Source organism: Haliotis rufescens, unplaced genomic scaffold (assembly GCF_023055435.1).
Source record: "Haliotis rufescens isolate VD_foot unplaced genomic scaffold, xgHalRufe1.0.p SCAF_22, whole genome shotgun sequence".
Lineage (NCBI taxonomy): Eukaryota > Metazoa > Mollusca > Gastropoda > Lepetellida > Haliotidae > Haliotis > Haliotis rufescens.
Window position 1 is genome coordinate 13,695,127 of NW_025963913.1, and position 23,219 is coordinate 13,718,345.

Sequence of the window (23,219 nt, forward strand, 5' to 3'; positions counted from 1 at the left end):
CAAGGCGGTTTTTTCGGCTACTGCGCAGAGTGATTTACATGTCACGTGTCAAGTACTCGGACTGTCAACAACTCCGACCGGATTTAGGTCAACTTACCATGGCAAGGGGTGCCATGTATTTCTACAGATTGGTTTCCATGTCTACCTGTACGCTTGGTGATACCACTCAACCAGGCGCCTGTCGCAGTCCATCCATGCACGGATGTTGGAAACAATAGACCTCCTCTACCAACACGGCTGTCACGAGGAACCTTGTTTCATCAACCCTTCGCTATAAGAACGATAGCGCCTATAGGCGTTCAAGGGATGGAAGAGATAGCCTTCCTTCGTCCGGTTTGATCTTTTCGACTACGACACCTTCCTATCTTCCGCCTTGACTACCGGACACAGTGTCGATTTGATACTTAAAGTCCCTCGGCCGTCCCACTGACCCCTGTTGCATACCTGCCTCGTATCGTGTTGTCGTCCTCCATCGTCACCTCGATATAAGAACAGGAGTACTTATACGCCGCTTCAGGGATGAAAACGATCTCATTACTTCGTGCAATGGCCATATTGCCTCGACTTCCTACTACCCGGTTACGTCGATGCCCCGGCGGTCGATTGTGAAGCTGGTTTACTTGGTCTACTTGAGGTTGGCTCGCAGGCGATCACACCTTTTTCCGAATCGTACCGACGGTACGCAATCGCAGACCCCTGTTGCTGACTACCTCCCCTGCCACCTTGTCAGTGGCTAGTGGCCCACGCCAGCCCACATTGTGACCACCTGTGATCCAGAGATCAACACCATTGGCACAGCAACAGCCTCGAGATAAATGCTTATCCAGGACGGCACTTGCTGACAGTGCATTCTCGGTCACGCCCTGTTGATCGTGTCCACTGACGACGTCACCGTAGTGTGGTGTTTGCGGACCCAGAGCTTTCGCCCCTCTCCCGGCGCCACAAACTCGACCGGCGCACCCGAGAATCACCATCTTCGGCGTTCCAGGCGCCTCAAGCTCTCCGACGCCTCACGCTCTCCGGCGCCTCGGGCCAGACTATGTGAAACGGTCGACACCCCAACCCTAGATCTGTTTGCCTCATATCTGAATGTGGCCAGCTGTCGTCTTCCATTCCACCTGTGCCGGATACGACCGCTGTGGCAGTCGAAGCCTTCCATCGTTCCTGAGAAGGATTACGCGCGTACGCTTTTCCGACTCCGGTTCTCCCTCCCACGGTTCTTCAGAGATCCAGGCCACTCGACCCCTGCCATTGACTTTGGTCTCGCCTTATTGGTCAGCCAGAAGTTGGGTTATCGACCTCCGAAACATAGCCAGAGACAACCCCTGGAACTTCCGGTGTGGTCCAACCTTCTGCTCCATCCACACGGTCTGTTAGAATGAGAAGCCACACCCTCATACCCGCATGTTATCGTCTGCACGCCTGACACACATGCAGAAAGCCAAGGGCTATTCGGCTGGAGCGACCAAGGCTATTGCTTCAGCCCACCGTCCATCTACAGGGGGACTGTATGCTGATAAATGATGCTTGTTCCAGGCATTTTGTTCTGACAAACACCAGGATCCGATGACAGCGTCACCGCAGATCCTGGATCAGTTCCTTCTGTACTTGTGTAGCACCCATCGGTTGAAGGGCTTACCACCCCTACATACCTGGTCGCCATCTACTCCGTTCTGGCCATCCCGGACGATCGGAGAAAGACGAAAATTCCCGACCTACGGGTCTGGCTGCGCTCGTTCAGTCTTGAAGACCTGAAGACCAAGTTCGGACCGCCTGCGTTGGATCTGAATGTGGTCTTCAACGCCCTTCGAACCACTCCCCTCGTCTTCCTTCTACGACCTTAAGTAGAAGACGGGTGTTTCTACTGGTTTTGACTACTGCCGCTCGAGTCCATGTACAGCACGCCCTCGACTTCTCCCATGCCCGGTTCGAATGCGGTACCCAGGGCGCCGTTCATCATGGACCGTACTGGGACGTCAGCGTAAAGACTCAACTCCCAGGACAGCCTGATAGATCATTCCTTGTCCCCTCCCCCCTCGTCCAGTGTGGGTGCCGAGGATGAGGATGAGCGTCATTATGCCCAGTAAGGGCACTGAAGGTTATTCTACGATCTAAAGACTGCCGCAAGTCTAGGAAACACCTTTTTCTGCCGGTCTCCCCTTCGTCGCTGTCGTTGGTCAGCCGGAATACTTTTCCCTGTGGCTCCGGGCGGTCATCCTTAAAGCGTATGAGCCGCCGGATTGGACCCTCCCCCCAAAGGCTATTACCTGAAATAAAATGAGATCAGGGCGATCGTATTTACACTGGTTCTTCACGGTATACTGTTCCATCCCGTCGTTCAGGGAAGCCTGTTCGTGGCGATCGGACACCGCCTTCACCAACCACTACTTCCGTGATGTAGCCTTGAAAGTTGTCGCCGGCGTTCACAGTTTTGGTCCCTGGTTGTAGCCCAACAGGTCATCTATCTCCGACGCCACTGATTCTCCGATACCCTGAGCGGGGCCCGTCGACCTCTCTGGTGTTTATCACCCCAGACGAGACGGCTCTCTTGCGTTCCGCATTCGCTCTTAGGTCAGTTTTAGTTTTGGGTTACCCGACTCATTCTATTGCTGTCACCTATCCGGGTTTTACTTTTTGCATCAACTCTCGTTTCCTGACGACAGGAATGGTAGTAGATGTGGACACCGGCGCCGACGCCAACGCCGCTGCTTCTCTGGTACCTGAGCGGTGCCCGTCGACCTCACCGGTGTTACTTGCCTCCAGCCTAGAGGGCTCTCCTGCGTTTCGCATTCGCTCTTGGGATTGGTCGTAGATTTTGCCGCCGATGCCGCTGATTCTTCGATTCCCCGAGCGGGGCCCGTCGAACTCTCTGGTGTTTATCACCTCAGATTAGCTCTAGGTTCTACTGCGTTTCGCTTTCGCTCTTCGGTAAGTTATATATTTTGGCTACACGCCTCATTGTATTTCGGTTACCTATTCGGGCGTTTCGTTTTGCATCGACTCTTGTTTCCTGAAGACAGGAATGGTCGTAGATGTTCCGGTCATCACTTGTATGCGGTGCGGATTCATCGGACCTTGACGAGGGTTTAATATGGTTCACATCTGCAAGTATGCCCACCGGCCAAGCCGTCTGATAAAGATGCAATACGGAGTAATGCAGGATAAGTTAAAAAATTTAGTAAAATCTAAATATTTTTTACATTTGTATACTTATCCTGCATTACGAAGTCTAAGTGCCCTCCCTTTCGCTACGCTACCTCCCCACGAAGTTTCAGATGTTATGTTTAAAGCAGTTATGTCTTTTTGTGTGACGTCATGACTTCCGGGTCACGTGCCGACTGTGAGAGGGCGCTGCCTCCTGGGCTGGTTGGGACAACTTTCTTCAGCAGCTGGATCTCACACAGTTCGTCTCTCTGTCAAACATAGCAGTAAATGCAATACGGAGTAATGCAGGATAAGTATACAAATGTAAAAAATATTTAGATTTTACTAAATTTGTTGTACATGTAGTTTGACAATTCTATGTCGACATGTAGTTCTCGCGATCACATGCGTGGAAGCCTCGACGGTGACTGGTCAAATTGTTCCATGTGAAAAAAATAACCGGCAATAGCACCGAAGTGCTACGCTTATGGATATGATTATTTTAAATATAATTAGTAAAAGCTGCAACTAAAATAACAAGATATTGGAATATATTATTCCTGATAAACAAAAAAATTCAGATACAATTTCTCCTGATCCTTGCATCAAAATCCTGTAAAGTTATATCATTTAGTAAGTTTTGACAGAATCCCAGGTAGATTCCGAGAAAACGTGTGCACAGCTGATTGCTGTGTCCGGCTTAGTTTACAAGAAAATACACAAGGTAATCTTAATCCCTGTATGTAAAACAATGCCTAGCAGAACAAAAAATACAATTTAAATGGTAAATCCACATATCTGGTGATTTTTTTTATCTCAGATTTGTTTACCATTCGCTTAAGGGGTGGTTGTAATTTTTTTCTGTGCATAATATTCGAAAATAATTTTTTTCTCCAAAATACTGAATCTGCTAGATGGGGGGTGCGCATTATACTTGGGTGTGCACTATACTCAAGAAAATACGGTAATTAACATTTTTCTCTTTCTCATTTTGAAAATATTTCTTTAATTTACAAGAAGAAATAGGATGAACACTTTGAAGTCTTTACTATTGGGCTTCTTCGTTACATACGTGTTAGGAACTTCTAGTTTCTGTGAACAAAGTAAGAAAGTTTTGGGCGCTAAATCAATAAGAAGGCTGTAGAGTGTAGCAAGTATTTCAAAGTTGTTACAATACCTTGAAAAGACCTTTAAAATTGATGAGCCCTGATTTTTGCATTTGTGATGTATTTTGGACTATATTTTCAAGCATATGGTAACTTTAGACATCCTATTTACTTGACTCAAGGAGATCTTTTTGATGCATATGATACAGTTTATATTTAAACTAATCTTGATATTGAGATTTTTGTCCATCTTTTATTCAGCGCAAGGCAATAGAGAAGATTCACGCCAAGGGTGGAATAACTAAAGAAGACCCAAATTCAGTGCTGAAAAAGTCTCCAAATGCTGAAAAAGTGAAAAAAAGAGTGCTAGAAAACTCGTTATCAGGTTAGCTAAACTATGATGTCAGTCTTTAAATAATCGAGTCTGGACCAGACAATCCAGTGATTGGCATCATGAGCATCGGTCCATGCAATTGGGATACGATGACATGCTCAACCAAGTCAGCGAGCTTGAGCTCCCAATCCTGTTTATTGCCTCTTTTGACAAGCATGATCACCTTTTACCTCAAGCATGGGTAGCTGAAGACCTATTCTACCCCGGATCTTCACGGGTCTATGACAGTTTGAGTGAGTGTGGTTTTATGTTGCTTTTAGCAATATTCCAGCAATATCATGGCAGGGAAACCAGAAATGGGCTTCACACATTGTACCCATGTCAGGAATCGAACCCGGGTCTTCAGTGTGCAGAGCGAACTCTTTAACCACTAGGCTACCCGTCGCCGCTATGATAGTTTGAAAGTCGTTGGGAATAAACTGGTGTAGTAATCCAACCTCAAGACAATGTCTCTACTGATGCTTCCACCCTTTCTGTACAAATAGTGCAGTTTTATCTTACTGCTACATGGTACAATAGTATTGGTAGTCAATATTCCAAACAATAAGCTACCTGCCTAGACACACATTAACAAATATAGAGGCTGCCCACATGTTTAAGAAAGAAAAAAAGAACAAAAAAGGATTGCCTACACGCATACATATATTTATTCAGATTGTATTATCATTCTTCATTCTCACTCTAATAAATCAAGTTCTGAATCATCTCAAAAGTTGTCCGTGACCAATATCAGGGTGCCCCCAAACTGAGCAAGCATTACTGAGGCATTTGTGTATTCCATGTCGGCTAGGCTTGTTAGACCTGATGATAAATGAAGGAAGAAAACTGTCCATTGCTAAAACTAACAGGTTGTACCCATTGTGTAATTCAGCAAGAGAAAATTTTTTTTGCTTTTCCTTTGTTTGTTTATATCATTGTGATCTGAGAAGTATGTAAATCTCTCAAGACTTTCTCTTCTATCTTCAAACGATGACTCTTATTATATTAAAAGAAATAAGTTGTTGTAAGTTAAAACGATCCTTATCAATAAAACCTTGTATTCATTTTATTCCTATGTATGGAGGCCTGTATTACAATAAATATTGTTGACACTGCCGACAGCGCTAACTGCTCTTATTTTATTCACAGAGGATCAACCAAACAAGGATGACGAATCCAAGGAACCGCCCAAAAAGCGGTCCAGACTTCTTGGCAATGTTGATATCAATTCAGCAGAATTTAAGAAGCTGTTAAAAGTAAAGTCTGCTCATAAAGGAGCTTTGGCTGAAGTAAGTATGCAGAAAGTATTTTCTGAGGTACACTATTGAGTACAGAAATTAAAGGTAACACAATTTAGTTTTGACAAAGCATAACAGCTCTTTCTCAATAAACAAACCTTGGCATGAATGAATTCTCACTGTAAATGTTTGCATGTAAGGTATGGAGCAGTGTCATGTTGACTGTTGGTGTCTATGTTGGTGTGGACATGTCACATGTAGGGACTGTTTAGGTGGACATGTCACATGTAGAGACTGTTGGTGTTGACATGTCACATGTAGAGACTGTTGGTGTTGACATGTCACATGTAGAGACTGTTGGTTGTTGACATGTCACATGTAGGGACTGTTTGTGTTGACATGTCACATGTAGAGACTGTTTGTGTTGACATGTCACATGTAGAGACTGTTGGTTGTTGACATGTCACATGTAGAGACTGTTTGTGTTGACATGTCACATGTACAGACTGTTGGTGTTGACATGTCAAATGTAGAGACTGTTTGTGTTGACATGTCACATGTAGAGACTGTTGGTGTTGACATGTCACATGTAGAGACTGTTTGTGTTGACATGTCACATGTAGAGACTGTTTGTGTTGACATGTCACATGTAGAGACTGTTGGTGTTGACATGTCACATGTACAGACTGTTTGTGTTGACATGTCACATGTAGAGACTGTTTGTGTTGACATGTCACATGTAGAGACTGTTGGTGTCGACATGTCACACGTAGAGACTGTTTGTGTTGACATGTCACACGTACAGACTGTTGGTGTTGACATGTCACATGTAGAGACTGTTTGTGTTGACATGTCACATGTAGAGACTGTTGGTGTTGACATGTCACATGTAGAGACTGTTTGTGTTGACATGTCACATGTAGAGACTGTTGGTGTTAACATGTCACATGTAGAGACTGTTTGTGTTAACATGTCACATGTAGAGACTGTTTGTGTTAACATGTCACATGTAGAGACTGTTGGTGTTAACATGTCACATGTAGAGACTGTTGGTTGTTGACATGTCACATGTAGAGACTGTTGGTTGTTGACATGTCACATGTAGAAACTGTTGGTTGTTGACATGTCACATGTAGAGACTGTTTGTGTTGACATGTCACATGTAGAGACTGTTTGTGTTGACATGTCACATGTGGAGACTGTTGGTTGTTGACATGTCACATGTAGAGACTGTTGGTTGTTGACATGTCACATATAGAGACTGTTTGTGTTGACATGTCACATGTACAGACTGTTGGTGTTGACATGTCACATGTAGAGACTGTTGGTTGTTGACATGTCACATGTAGAGACTGTTTGTGTTGACTTGTCACATGTACAGACTGTTGGTGTTGACATGTCACATGTACAGACTGTTGGTTGTTGACATGTCACATGTAGAGACTGTTGGTGTTGACTTGTCATATGTACAGACTGTTGGTGTTTACATGTCACATGTACAGACTGTTGGTTGTTGACATGTCACATGTAGAGACTGTTGGTGTTGACTTGTCACATGTAGAGACTGTTGGTGTTGACATGTCACATGTAGAGACTGTATGTAGGGACTGTTGGTTGTTGACTTGTCACATGTACAGACTGTTGGTGTTGACATGTCACATGTACAGACTGTTTGTGTTGACATGTCACATGTACAGACTGTTGGTTGTTGACATGTCACATGTACAGACTGTTGGTGTTGACTTGTCACATGTACAGACTGTTGGTGTTGACATGTCACATGTAGAGACTGTTTGTGTTGACTTGTCACATGTAGAGACTGTTGGTTGTTGACATGTCACATGTAGAGACTGTTGGTTGTTGACATGTCACATGTAGAGACTGTTGGTTGTTGACATGTCACATGTAGAGACTGTTTGTGTTGACGTGTCACATGTAGAGACTGTTGGTGTTGACATGTCACATGTAGAGACTGTTGGTTGTTGACATGTCACATGTAGAGACTGTTGGTGTTGACTTGTCACATGTACAGACTGTTGGTTGTTGACATGTCACATGTACAGACTGTTGGTGTTGACTTGTCACATGTACAGACTGTTGGTGTTGACATGTCACATGTACAGACTGTTGGTTGTTGACATGTCACATGTACAGACTGTTGGTTGTTGACATGTCACATGTAGAGACTGTTGGTTGTTAACATGTCACATGTAGGGACTGTTACATGTAGGGACTGTTGGTTGTTGACATGTCACATGTAGAGACTGTTGGTTGTTGACATGTCACATGTACAGACTGTTGGTTGTTGACATGTCACATGTACAGACTGTTGGTGTTGACATGTCACATGTAGAGACTGTTTGTGTTGACATGTCACATGTAGAGACTGTTGGTTGTTGACATGTCACATGTAGAGACTGTTGGTTATTGACATGTCACATGTAGAGACTGTTGGTTGTTGACGTGTCACATGTACAGACTGTTTGTGTTGACATGTCACATGTAGAGACTGTTGGTTGTTGACATGTCACATGTAGAGACTGTTGGTTGTTGACATGTCACATGTAGAGACTGTTTGTGTTGACGTGTCACATGTACAGACTGTTGGTGTTGACATGTCACATGTAGAGACTGTTGGTTGTTGACATGTCACATGTAGAGACTGTTGGTGTTGACTTGTCACATGTACAGACTGTTGGTGTTGACATGTCACATGTACAGACTGTTGGTTGTTGACATGTCACATGTAGAGACTGTTGGTGTTGACTTGTCACATGTACAGACTGTTGGTGTTTACATGTCACATGTACAGACTGTTTGTGTTGACATGTCACATGTACAGACTGTTGGTTGTTGACATGTCACATGTACAGACTGTTGGTTGTTGACATGTCACATGTAGGGACTGTTACATGTAGGGACTGTTGGTTGTTGACATGTCACATGTAGAGACTGTTGGTTGTTGACATGTCACATGTAGAGACTGTTGGTTGTTGACATGTCCCATGTAGAGACTGTTGGTTGTTAACATGTCACATGTAGAGACTGTTTGTGTTGACATGTCACATGTAGAGACTGTTGGTTGTTGACATGTCACATGTAGAGACTGTTGGTTGTTGACATGTCACATGTAGAGACTGTTTGTGTTGACATGTCACATGTAGAGACTGTTGGTTGTTGACATGTCACATGTACAGACTGTTCGTTGTTGACATGTCACATGTAGAGACTGTTGGTTGTTGACATGTCACATGTAGGGACTGTTACATGTTGGGACTGTTGGTTGTTGACATGTCACATGTAGAGACTGTTGGTTGTTGACATGTCACATGTACAGACTGTTGGTTGTTGACATGTCACATGTAGAGACTGTTTGTGTTGACATGTCACATGTACAGACTGTTGGTGTTGACATGTCACATGTACAGACTGTTGGTGTTGACATGTACAGACTGTTGGTGTTGACATGTCACATGTAGAGACTGTATGTAGGGACTGTTGGTTGTTGACATGTCACATGTACAGACTGTTGGTTGTTGACATGTCACATGTACAGACTGTTGGTGTTGACATGTCACATGTAGAGACTGTTGATTGTTGACATGTCACATGTACAGACTGTTGGTTGTTGACTTGTCACATATAGAGACTGTTGGTTGTTGACTTGTCACATGTAGAGACTGTTGGTTGTTGACATGTCACATGTAGAGACTGTTGGTTGTTGACATGTCACATGTAGAGACTGTTACATGTAGAGACTGTTGGTGTTAACATGTCACATGTAGAGACTGTTTGTGTTAACATGTCACATGTAGAGACTGTTTGTGTTGACATGTCACATGTAGAGACTGTTGGTTGATGACATGTCACATGTAGAGACTGTTGGTTGTTGACATGTCACATGTAGAGACTGTTGGTGGTGACATGTCACATGTAGAGACTGTTGGTTGTTGACATGTCACATGTAGAGACTGTTGGTGTTGACATGTCACATGTAGAGACTGTTTGTGTTGACATGTCACATGTACAGACTGTTTGTGTTAACATGTCACATGTACAGACTGTTGGTTGTTGACATGTCACATGTAGAGACTGTTGGTTGTTGACATGTCACATGTAGAGACTGTTGGTGTTGACTTGTCACATGTACAGACTGTTGGTGTTGACATGTCACATGTAGAGACTGTTGGTTGTTGACATGTCACATGTACAGACTGTTGGTTGTTGACATGTCACATGTAGAGACTGTTGGTTGTTAACATGTCACATGTAGGGACTGTTACATGTAGGGACTGTTGGTTGTTGACATGTCACATGTAGAGACTGTTGGTTGTTGACATGTCACATGTACAGACTGTTGGTTGTTGACATGTCACATGTACAGACTGTTGGTGTTGACATGTCACATGTAGAGACTGTTTGTGTTGACATGTCACATGTAGAGACTGTTGGTTGTTGACATGTCACATGTAGAGACTGTTGGTTGTTGACATGTCACATGTACAGACTGTTTGTGTTGACGTGTCACATGTACAGACTGTTTGTGTTGACATGTCACATGTAGAGACTGTTGGTTGTTGACATGTCACATGTAGAGACTGTTGGTTGTTGACATGTCACATGTAGAGACTGTTTGTGTTGACGTGTCACATGTACAGACTGTTGGTGTTGACATGTCACATGTAGAGACTGTTGGTTGTTGACATGTCACATGTAGAGACTGTTGGTGTTGACTTGTCACATGTACAGACTGTTGGTGTTGACATGTCACATGTACAGACTGTTGGTTGTTGACATGTCACATGTAGAGACTGTTGGTGTTGACTTGTCACATGTACAGACTGTTGGTGTTTACATGTCACATGTACAGACAGTTTGTGTTGACATGTCACATGTACAGACTGTTGGTTGTTGACATGTCACATGTACAGACTGTTGGTTGTTGACATGTCACATGTAGGGACTGTTACATGTAGGGACTGTTGGTTGTTGACATGTCACATGTAGAGACTGTTGGTTGTTGACATGTCACATGTACAGACTGTTGGTTGTTGACATGTCACATGTAGAGACTGTTGGTTGTTAACATGTCACATGTAGAGACTGTTTGTGTTGACATGTCACATGTAGAGACTGTTGGTTGTTGACATGTCACATGTAGAGACTGTTGGTTGTTGACATGTCACATGTAGAGACTGTTTGTGTTGACATGTCACATGTAGAGACTGTTGGTTGTTGACATGTCACATGTACAGACTGTTCGTTGTTGACATGTCACATGTAGAGACTGTTGGTTGTTGACATGTCACATGTAGGGACTGTTACATGTTGGGACTGTTGGTTGTTGACATGTCACATGTAGAGACTGTTGGTTGTTGACATGTCACATGTACAGACTGTTGGTTGTTGACATGTCACATGTAGAGACTGTTTGTGTTGACATGTTACATGTACAGACTGTTGGTGTTGACATGTCACATGTACAGACTGTTGGTGTTGACATGTACAGACTGTTGGTGTTGACATGTCACATGTAGAGACTGTATGTAGGGACTGTTGGTTGTTGACATGTCACATGTACAGACTGTTGGTTGTTGACATGTCACATGTACAGACTGTTGGTGTTGACATGTCACATGTAGAGACTGTTGATTGTTGACATGTCACATGTACAGACTGTTGGTTGTTGACTTGTCACATATAGAGACTGTTGGTTGTTGACTTGTCACATGTAGAGACTGTTGGTTGTTGACATGTCACATGTAGAGACTGTTGGTTGTTGACATGTCACATGTAGAGACTGTTACATGTAGAGACTGTTGGTGTTAACATGTCACATGTAGAGACTGTTTGTGTTAACATGTCACATGTAGAGACTGTTTGTGTTGACATGTCACATGTAGAGACTGTTGGTTGATGACATGTCACATGTAGAGACTGTTGGTTGTTGACATGTCACATGTAGAGACTGTTGGTGGTGACATGTCACATGTGGAGACTGTTGGTTGTTGACATGTCACATGTAGAGACTGTTGGTGTTGACATGTCACATGTAGAGACTGTTTGTGTTGACATGTCACATGTACAGACTGTTTGTGTTAACATGTCACATGTACAGACTGTTGGTTGTTGACATGTCACATGTAGAGACTGTTGGTTGTTGACATGTCACATGTAGAGACTGTTGGTGTTGACATGTCACATGTAGAGACTGTTGGTGTTGACATGTCACATGTAGAGACTGTTGGTTGTTGACATGTCACATGTAGAGACTGTTGGTGTTGACATGTCACATGTAGAGACTGTTTGTGTTGACATGTCACATGTAGAAACTGTTGGTTGTTGACATGTCACATGTAGAGACTGTTGGTTGTTGACATGTCACATGTAGAGACTGTTGGTGTTGACATGTCACATGTAGAGACTGTTGGTTGTTGACATGTCACATGTAGAGACTGTTGGTTGTTGACATGTCACATGTAGAGACTGTATGTAGGGACTGTTGGTTGTTGACATGTCACATGTACAGACTGTTGGTTGTTGACATGTCACATGTACAGACTGTTGGTGTTGACATGTCACATGTAGAGACTGTTGATTGTTGACATGTCACATGTACAGACTGTTGGTTGTTGACTTGTCACATGTAGAGACTGTTGGTTGTTGACATGTCACATGTACAGACTGTTGGTGTTGACATGTACAGACTGTTGGTGTTGACATGTCACATGTAGAGACTGTATGTAGGGACTGTTGGTTGTTGACATGTCACATGTAGAGACTGTTACATGTAGAGACTGTTGGTGTTAACATGTCACATGTAGAGACTGTTTGTGTTAACATGTCACATGTAGAGACTGTTTGTGTTGACATGTCACATGTAGAGACTGTTGGTTGATGACATGTCACATGTAGAGACTGTTGGTTGTTGACATGTCACATGTAGAGACTGTTGGTGGTGACATGTCACATGTAGAGACTGTTGGTTGTTGACATGTCACATGTAGAGACTGTTGGTGTTGACATGTCACATGTAGAGACTGTTTGTGTTGACATGTCACATGTACAGACTGTTTGTGTTAACATGTCACATGTACAGACTGTTGGTTGTTGACATGTCACATGTAGAGACTGTTGGTTGTTGACATGTCACATGTAGAGACTGTTGGTGTTGACTTGTCACATGTACAGACTGTTGGTGTTGACATGTCACATGTAGAGACTGTTGGTTGTTGACATGTCACATGTACAGACTGTTGGTTGTTGACATGTCACATGTAGAGACTGTTGGTTGTTAACATGTCACATGTAGGGACTGTTACATGTAGGGACTGTTGGTTGTTGACATGTCACATGTAGAGACTGTTGGTTGTTGACATGTCACATGTACAGACTGTTGGTTGTTGACATGTCACATGTACAGACTGTTGGTGTTGACATGTCACATGTAGAGACTGTTTGTGTTGACATGTCACATGTAGAGACTGTTGGTTGTTGACATGTCACATGTAGAGACTGTTGGTTGTTGACATGTCACATGTAGAGACTGTTTGTGTTGACGTGTCACATGTACAGACTGTTTGTGTTGACATGTCACATGTAGAGACTGTTGGTTGTTGACATGTCACATGTAGAGACTGTTGGTTGTTGACATGTCACATGTAGAGACTGTTTGTGTTGACGTGTCACATGTACAGACTGTTGGTGTTGACATGTCACATGTAGAGACTGTTGGTTGTTGACATGTCACATGTAGAGACTGTTGGTGTTGACTTGTCACATGTACAGACTGTTGGTGTTGACATGTCACATGTACAGACTGTTGGTTGTTGACATGTCACATGTAGAGACTGTTGGTGTTGACTTGTCACATGTACAGACTGTTGGTGTTTACATGTCACATGTACAGACTGTTTGTGTTGACATGTCACATGTACAGACTGTTGGTTGTTGACATGTCACATGTACAGACTGTTGGTTGTTGACATGTCACATGTAGGGACTGTTACATGTAGGGACTGTTGGTTGTTGACATGTCACATGTAGAGACTGTTGGTTGTTGACATGTCACATGTACAGACTGTTGGTTGTTGACATGTCACATGTAGAGACTGTTGGTTGTTAACATGTCACATGTAGAGACTGTTTGTGTTGACATGTCACATGTAGAGACTGTTGGTTGTTGACATGTCACATGTAGAGACTGTTGGTTGTTGACATGTCACATGTAGAGACTGTTTGTGTTGACATGTCACATGTAGAGACTGTTGGTTGTTGACATGTCACATGTACAGACTGTTCGTTGTTGACATGTCACATGTAGAGACTGTTGGTTGTTGACATGTCACATGTAGGGACTGTTACATGTTGGGACTGTTGGTTGTTGACATGTCACATGTAGAGACTGTTGGTTGTTGACATGTCACATGTACAGACTGTTGGTTGTTGACATGTCACATGTAGAGACTGTTTGTGTTGACATGTCACATGTACAGACTGTTGGTGTTGACATGTCACATGTACAGACTGTTGGTGTTGACATGTACAGACTGTTGGTGTTGACATGTCACATGTAGAGACTGTATGTAGGGACTGTTGGTTGTTGACATGTCACATGTACAGACTGTTGGTTGTTGACATGTCACATGTACAGACTGTTGGTGTTGACATGTCACATGTAGAGACTGTTGATTGTTGACATGTCACATGTACAGACTGTTGGTTGTTGACTTGTCACATATAGAGACTGTTGGTTGTTGACTTGTCACATGTAGAGACTGTTGGTTGTTGACATGTCACATGTAGAGACTGTTGGTTGTTGACATGTCACATGTAGAGACTGTTACATGTAGAGACTGTTGGTGTTAACATGTCACATGTAGAGACTGTTTGTGTTAACATGTCACATGTAGAGACTGTTTGTGTTGACATGTCACATGTAGAGACTGTTGGTTGATGACATGTCACATGTAGAGACTGTTGGTTGTTGACATGTCACATGTAGAGACTGTTGGTGGTGACATGTCACATGTAGAGACTGTTGGTTGTTGACATGTCACATGTAGAGACTGTTGGTGTTGACATGTCACATGTAGAGACTGTTTGTGTTGACATGTCACATGTACAGACTGTTTGTGTTAACATGTCACATGTACAGACTGTTGGTTGTTGACATGTCACATGTAGAGACTGTTGGTTGTTGACATGTCACATGTAGAGACTGTTGGTGTTGACATGTCACATGTAGAGACTGTTGGTGTTGACATGTCACATGTAGAGACTGTTGGTTGTTGACATGTCACATGTAGAGACTGTTGGTGTTGACATGTCACATGTAGAGACTGTTTGTGTTGACATGTCACATGTAGAAACTGTTGGTTGTTGACATGTCACATGTAGAGACTGTTGGTTGTTGACATGTCACATGTAGAGACTGTTGGTGTTGACATGTCACATGTAGAGACTGTTGGTTGTTGACATGTCACATGTAGAGACTGTTGGTTGTTGACATGTCACATGTACAGACTGTTGGTGTTGACTTGTCACATGTAGAGACTGTTGATTGTTGACATGTCACATGTAGAGACTGTTGGTTGTTGACATGTCACATGTACAGACTGTTGGTTGTTGACTTGTCACATGTAGAGACTGTTGGTTGTTGACATGTCACATGTAGAGACTGTTGGTTGTTGACATGTCACATGTAGAGACTGTTGGTGTTAACATGTCACATGTAGAGACTGTTTGTGTTAACATGTCACATGTAGAGACTGTTTGTGTTGACATGTCACATGTAGAGACTGTTGGTTGTTGACATGTCACATGAAGAGACTGTTGGTTGTTGACATGTCACATGTAGAGACTGTTAGTGTTGACATGTCACATGTAGAGACTGTTGGTGTTAACATGTCACATGTAGAGACTGTTGGTTGTTAACATGTCACATGTAGAGACTGTTGGTGTTGACATGTCACATGTAGAGACTGTTGGTGTTGACATGTCACATGTAGAGACTGTTTGTGTTGACATGTCACATGTACAGACTGTTTGTGTTGACATGTCACATGTAGAGACTGTTGGTTGTTGACATGTCACATGTAGAGACTGTTGGTGTTGACATGTCACATGTAGAGACTGTTGGTTGTTGACATGTCACATGTAGAGACTGTTGGTTGTTGACATGTCACATGTAGAGACTGTTGGTGTTAACATGTCACATGTAGAGACTGTTGGTTGTTGACATGTCACATGTAGAGACTGTTGGTTGTTGACATGTCACATGTAGAGACTGTTGGTGTTGACATGTCACATGTAGAGACTGTTGGTGTCAAGTACTGGTTCTTTCCCAGTGAAGGGATTTGTGATCAGTTTCTAAAAGATTAGTAACATGCAACAAGGGACACAACTCTTATGTGAATTAGTAATTATCTACTGAAAGATTTTATGTTTCTTCATCACCTGTAACTTGATTGCACTGTGGTCTTGATGAATTAATCCCAAATGCAGTATGATATTTCATTTGAATTTGATTTTAAGTGAATTTCAAAGTACCTAAGGAAGAAGTAAACTTTCTGTTAGTTTGCACATGGAAATCTTTTCACATTAGCCCCATGCTGCTCTTTTAGGCTGAGGCAGAGCGGGAAGAGAAGTATTTCACTGAACTTGAAAAGAAAGAAATGATGGAAGAAAAAATGCTGGCAGTTACAAAGCTTGAGGTGACTGTAGTTACCTGTCGCCAGGTGAGTCACTTTAGTTTACCTTTGGTAACCATGATAACAGTTTACCATGCTGGCATATAACTAGCTTTACTTTTCTTGCCTGTATTTACATGTTCAGAGATAGATCATCATGGTAACTGCTTGTACACATGATAGCCATACCTGATGGGTTACCATGGTTATTGTTTGTTTATTATGTTTACTGTCACTCACATGAACTTTTTGACAGACCTGTCACCATGGGTACTGATTGTATTCCTGTTATCAATAGTCACCTGTTGACAGACACGTCACCATTGCTACTGGTTTTTCACATGACACCAGGCATTATAAAGCAGCATTAAACCCAATTATCTCACTCACTCTTGATATTCATGGTTTCTCTTACAGGTAAGGTAAGGATGGTGCTTCTTAACCATTGGCATGTAGTTTAAAGTAGCCTTCCAGCACCTGTTGCTGATCTTAAGATGTGACTATACGGGATGGCACCAGTGAAGATTCCGGGGTAGAATAGGTCTTCAGCAACCCATGCTTGCTGTAAAAGGCTACTATGCTTGTCATAAAAGGCGACTAACAGGATACGTTGATGCATGTCATCATATCCCAATTGCGTGGATTGATGCTCAAGATGTCAATCACTGGTCCAGACTCCATTATTTACAGACCGCCGTCATATAGCTGGAATATTGCTAAGTGCAGCCTTGAACAACAAACAAACAAGCAAAATATTGGATGGGATGGTCATGCTCTGTGACTTGGTTGATTGTGCAACTATGGTGTGGATCACTGTTCACTGTCACAGTTTGTCTGGTCCGGATTATTTACAGGCAGCTGTCACATAGATGAGTGTGGCTCAAATCAACAAACAGATCACAAGACATGATTATTCACAGGCTGTTTTAATATACAGTCAAGTCTCGTTAATCCAACACTCGTTAATCTGACAATCGGCTTTATCCGAAGCTAATGATGGGAACCGATTACATCAGTGCTATTTAGACCCGTTAATCTGACAGTCTCGCACCTAATTTGCAACGAATTACCGAAATCACTCATTAATCAGTCTCGTTAATCTGACACAGTCATCAGCGTACTCCGTGGTCATCTGCCCGCACAGCCCGTGTTTTGATGTTTTGATGCGAGACGAATAGGCTGGTAGCTGCATATTACAACAACAATATTAAACTTGCCTAACAATAAACAATTAATGCTTTAAATTAAATGAAAACAGGATAAATCACATGCTTAGATTACCTCAATCTCATTAAAATCAGATACAAGTTCTCGACGAGGACATCTCATTACAGGTCACGTCAGAACAACCTTTCGCGAACTATGACCTACCAATGAAATGGCCAAGAGGAAGTCGACGTTAGCCACTTAGAAAGCAGCTTTCTTAAGCTTTAGGTACCAGTTTCAAAGTTGCGACTTCCATTTCAGACTATGCTTTTTAAAGTATTTTGAATAAGTCATACAGTCCGTAACAGTTGTTTTGTGTTAAACCTTCGAGGTTGCATGATCAGAAAACATATTCCGCCAACAATGTAACATAACAGTATAAATATTTATTTTATATTTTGTATTACGTGTTTAAATCCTTATATCTATCGTGTAGTTGTCTGATTTTCGATCACGAACGTTGATACTACTTAATTTCGTTTATCCGACATAATCATATGCAACCATCAGTGTCGGATTAACGGGACTTGACTGTACAGTGTTTTATCCAGTTTGTTTAATCCAGTGATTAATGTCATAGTATCGATCCACGCAATTAGGATACGATGACATGCATCAACCAAGTCAACGAGCTTAACTACTCGCTCCCGTGAAACGCCTCATATGACTAGCATGGGTTGCTTAAGACCTACCCGGATCTACCTATATTCTAACCTGGATCTTCATGGGGCTGCACATGTCAGTAAAAATTCCCTGATAAATCCCTCATATGGCTGGTATGTTGCTGACTGCAGTGTTAAAAAACATTTCCTCTGTCGCCTATGACAGTATTATATGATATTGTCATACAGTTGGAATCCCATAGGGATTCCGGATAAGTATATGGGGCCCCAGCAACCTATGCTTGTTGCAAGACTAATGGGATAGGGTAGTTAGACTCACTGACTTGGTTGATGCATGTTATTGTATCCCAATTTGGGTTGATGCTCATGTCACTGAATTGTCTGGTCCAGACTTGATTATTTATAGGCTGCTGTCATATTGCTGGACTATTGCTGAGTGTGACATTAAACAACACTGAGACATAGTTGGCATTTTGCTGATTGAGGCATTTAGCAAACAAATTTTGTTATATTTATATATATATCAAGATTTGTGGAAAGTATCACTCAGAATATAATATATGATAGTTTACACAAATGGTCATTAGTATTGTTTTGTTTGAGTATGATAGGCCAAGTTAGTCTGCAGTCTGCAGTCGCATGTCTATCACAAGCACTGTTTCAGTGAACCGTGCCCCAGGATATTGAATAATCTCCTCTGTTGTACTGCAGGATGCCAGTAGCGTGATGCTTGTTGCTCATCATCTCCTAAAGTAGTAGGGTTCAGTGGCTTAAATACCACCCACCACTCTACGTGTATCATGTTTGTCTAATCACAGCTTTGCCCAATTACCGCACCAGAACATGGTGGGGATCTGACGGGAGGTGGACCTGCGGGGCAGGTCACTGGTGACTTGAGACAATCAAGCACTCGTTATGGAGCTGCCAGTGATACATTAGATACCACTGGAACTGTAGGAAAACGGAGAAACACCATTTGACATTTTAGTGTTTGTGAAGTTTTTAATGTGAAGGTTACAAAATTTGCGATTTTCCTTTGCACGAAAGGTTGGTCACATGAACATGAAACCGACATCCATAAGTGTATGACAGATACATTTTGATGTTTATATGTTTTTCACGAGATTGTGTTCTTGAAATAGCCTAAACACTGTCAGACTACTTCCACATTCCTGGGGAAACAGAAGTGTTGTTTCTGATCATTTAAGACCCTTGAACCTACCGTTTTAGCCTACATTGGGATAAGTCAAAGATTTAAACTGAATGCCGATTTTAAGAATATCCTCACTGCACGCCATCCTAGTGCACAAAATGAAAGAAATGCACATCCAAACTATGGACTTGATCTGTTTCTTGATCTGTGCCTCTCTTCAGCAATCTTGTAAATTTACCTTAGTATCTACTTGACACATCTTTATAATCATCTTTCAATGATAAGCCAGTTGATCAATCAGGACTAACACTTATAATCGCCACAGGTTCATGGACTATTTCAGAAATCTCTCCCGCCATTTTGACTCCCTGATTTTGATGTACATGTATTACGACACACTGTCAGTGTGACCGACTTACTGAGGTAGTTCTTAAGAGACCATTTTCATCTAGTGTTGATGTCACTTGGATCTATTTGTTGCAAGCCAGCTACAAACGATGTTCCTGTACAGCAAGTTGAGCATACATTCAATCATGTCATGTCTCCTTTTGATGAACTATTTTATTCCACGTTACAGTTGGTCGTTGTGTGGCTGCCAGTGTAAACATGAAGTCACACATACTAAATGAAATTGTGTAATCCATCCCTCGTGGTATAAAATAGTGATATGAACAATTATAAGAATTGACTTTCTCTTTGTGTGACTTCCTTGGAGTATGAAACTTCATAGAGTGAGGGCCAATCAAGCTGACATTCATACAGTTTCGGCCTGACTGTCTGAAGGTTCATATTGAAAAATAAAATGGCTTAGGCCATAACAGTGAGCACAGATGTTATGATTGTGTACAATGCTGATCTGTCAACCCAATGCTTCTTGTAAAGTTTAACTTACACAAGGATTAGATGGCTACAGTTTGTAACCTGGCTGATGGTTTATCAACATATCTTGAAGACTTGATCTGCCATGGTAGCAAACACTGGTCTGCTTGGCCAAGACTTGCCTCAACAATCTACAATAGCTGGAATATTGCCGACTGCAGCATTAATGACATACACTCTGGTCTCTATGATGTCTTAGGGTGACAGGATAGGTGATGACAGAAGACCTGGCATTGCTCTTAGTGGGTTAGGTTAGCAGACCCATGACCCCCACTATTTAGGCATGGATCAATTCTGTCATGTTGAAATAATTGGGAACTTGGGACACAGTGATTTCCTATTTAGTCTCAAATTGCAGTATTACAAAAAATGGCATCTTATCAATGATTGTTGAATGTAATGGCTTTTATTTTAATTTTATTTATTACTGTATTCAACGTTATAAGCGCCCACGGCAATATTTGCTAATATATTGTCTTGTGAACAATTCCAATTCCTTTGGATTGATCAATGTACACAAGACTTATTTATTCGTGTAAATACACACTCGTGTGTTATATGCACCCTTAATTATGGGCAATTAAATTCTTGAAAAATATATCTGTCGTGTATAATACACACAGACTTTTTTTAGTATCATTTCAGGCTGTCAGCATAAACCACAAAATTTATGATCTTTCAACTCTGTTGTTTTTCACCAAAATATTATTCTAATAAGAGCCCCCTATTTCTAATTTTGAGAGCACCCTGGGCGCTAATTATGTCGAATACGATATTAGTTTTATAAAAGCATGGAAAATTGCGCAGAATTTTAACTAATGAATACAAGAACCGAATTTACCTGAATTTGCGCATGAATATTGTGCGTTCAAGTTATAAGATAACAAGAGATTTTTCAACTTTGTGTTACATTGTAATGTACACTTTTAAAGAACAATGTTGTTTGTTCCATGTGTGTAGAATAACATGTTGACCAGGCATTGACTACTGTACCAATTACCAATGATGTCATCAAGGCCAAAATACAAAATAATAACAACAAAATAACAAAAATACAATATGCGCATGTTTATAGCATGGACAGATAATATATCATAGTTTATACAAGGTTTCGAAATAATATATGTAAAAAAGACCAGCAAGGAAACTTGCATAATTACACTTTGAATAAGCAATATATTTTGTAATTTCATAATATAAAAGTATTTCTTTTTGAATTAGTAAAAAAAATTGACTTTACTTTTTATTTCTAGTTCTTGTCATCATGTGGACATGACCTGGATATATTGCGTATACCTTTCACAATGGTCACGTACTCAGTGTAAAAAGCTGAACGATTCCCTTTTCTATTTTAGTGGTGAAATAGTGTTGGCTAGCTGCTCATACTGTCTTGGTTTGATTCTCAACGTGGACACATGAACCATTGATGGTGTCTCCTGGTTATTTTCCATCACAGTGTTGTGATACAGTAATGAAAACACTTTTGGGGTGATGCTGCAATAAGAGGCAACTGTTGTCAATTACGACAACTTCGGATTATCATGTTTCTGTAGTGACCTAATATTGTTATTTGTGTTTGATTGCGAAATGTGTAAACCCAGATGTTACTCTGATTATATTTCACAAAAGTATATTTGACAATCTGAAGAATATTCTCTTACATGGAAAATGCATGATTTTTCAATATTGGCAATTTGGTTCTGGTTCAAGTGGTTACAGCTTCAGCTAAAGCCTGCAGCCTTCATGTTTAGGGGTCCTAAGAAGTCAAAGAAGGTCTTTTCTGTTTTTAAAACACTTGAAACAAAATGAATACGTGCCAATATTTGACCAAGGATTTGAATGATTTTCTAGAAAAAGAGCATTGCCTCCACAAAACTGATAAGAAAAGCTGCCATTCTCACATGTATTGCTGCGACGTGCAGGAACTTGTACAAGATCCTGAGATGTTTCAAGTCCATCAAATATTTGAAATAGATTGATGATTACCATTTTATTGACCACAGATTTGGATGGTGGTTCTGTTTCCAGTGCAAGTACACAGCATTCTCCGCAACGGAGACCTGCAAGAGCGCTCGCCATGATCTACATCGCCATAAAGGCGTCAAGCGATTCTTCAAGTGTAAACAGTGTAAACACAGGACAGTTTCCCTGGACAAATACCCTAAGGACGCCTGCAAGTAAGCTCTTTCAGATAGACATCTCTGTGTGATAATTCTCCTTTTCATGTTGAAGTTGTCACAAGACCATGGTTATAAAGATGCAGTTGAACACCGATTATATGGATTTTTTCGGTTCAAGGAGAACATGATCTTTGACTTGACTACGATGTTATGAACCATATATTCAAACCTCAACTTATCCCAAAATGTGGCCTTTCATAAGCTCACCTGACTGAAAGCTAATTTCGTGGCCTGTTTGACCAACGTCTGGCATACATTTCCATGTACTGTACACATCATAACCTCAGACACCACTGAAACTTCACATGCTTGTTCCTTCCAAAGGTGATACCTAAACTTGTTCAAGAGGTTCGAGTGAGTGAGTGAGTATGCCACTTTTAGCAATAGTCAAGCAATATCACGGCGGGGGACACCACAAATTGGCTTCACACATTGTACCCACGTTGGGAATCGAATCCAGGTCTTCGGCGTGACGAGCAAACCCTTTAACCGCTAGGCTACCCGAGGTTCGAAACCACAGTATCGATATTGAAAAATCTATTCAGGACCATTACTCGGCCATTTTTGTACAAATTCTGATGAAATTAGGTATCTTTTGGTTCTTTGTTGGGTTCAACACAAATATT

General features: G+C 41.7%; 1 protein-coding gene across 5 annotated transcripts in view; it reads left to right on the forward strand.

Annotated features, from left to right (window-relative positions):
* The window catches only part of LOC124140113 (protein MCM10 homolog), a 94,507-nt gene that overhangs the window by 32,711 nt on the left and 38,577 nt on the right, over positions 1-23,219 (forward strand). For 4 of the 5 annotated variants that reach the window (XM_046507492.2, XM_046507494.2, XM_046507495.2 and 1 more), the window contains exons 18-21: positions 4,512-4,635; positions 5,773-5,912; positions 16,487-16,600; positions 22,442-22,590. In XM_046507492.2, the coding sequence (XP_046363448.2) occupies positions 4,512-4,635; positions 5,773-5,912; positions 16,487-16,600; positions 22,442-22,590 (527 nt within the window). The remainder of the gene's footprint in view (positions 1-4,511; positions 4,636-5,772; positions 5,913-16,486; positions 16,601-22,441; positions 22,591-23,219) is intronic. The other variant, XM_048401542.1, reaches the window with a different exon arrangement.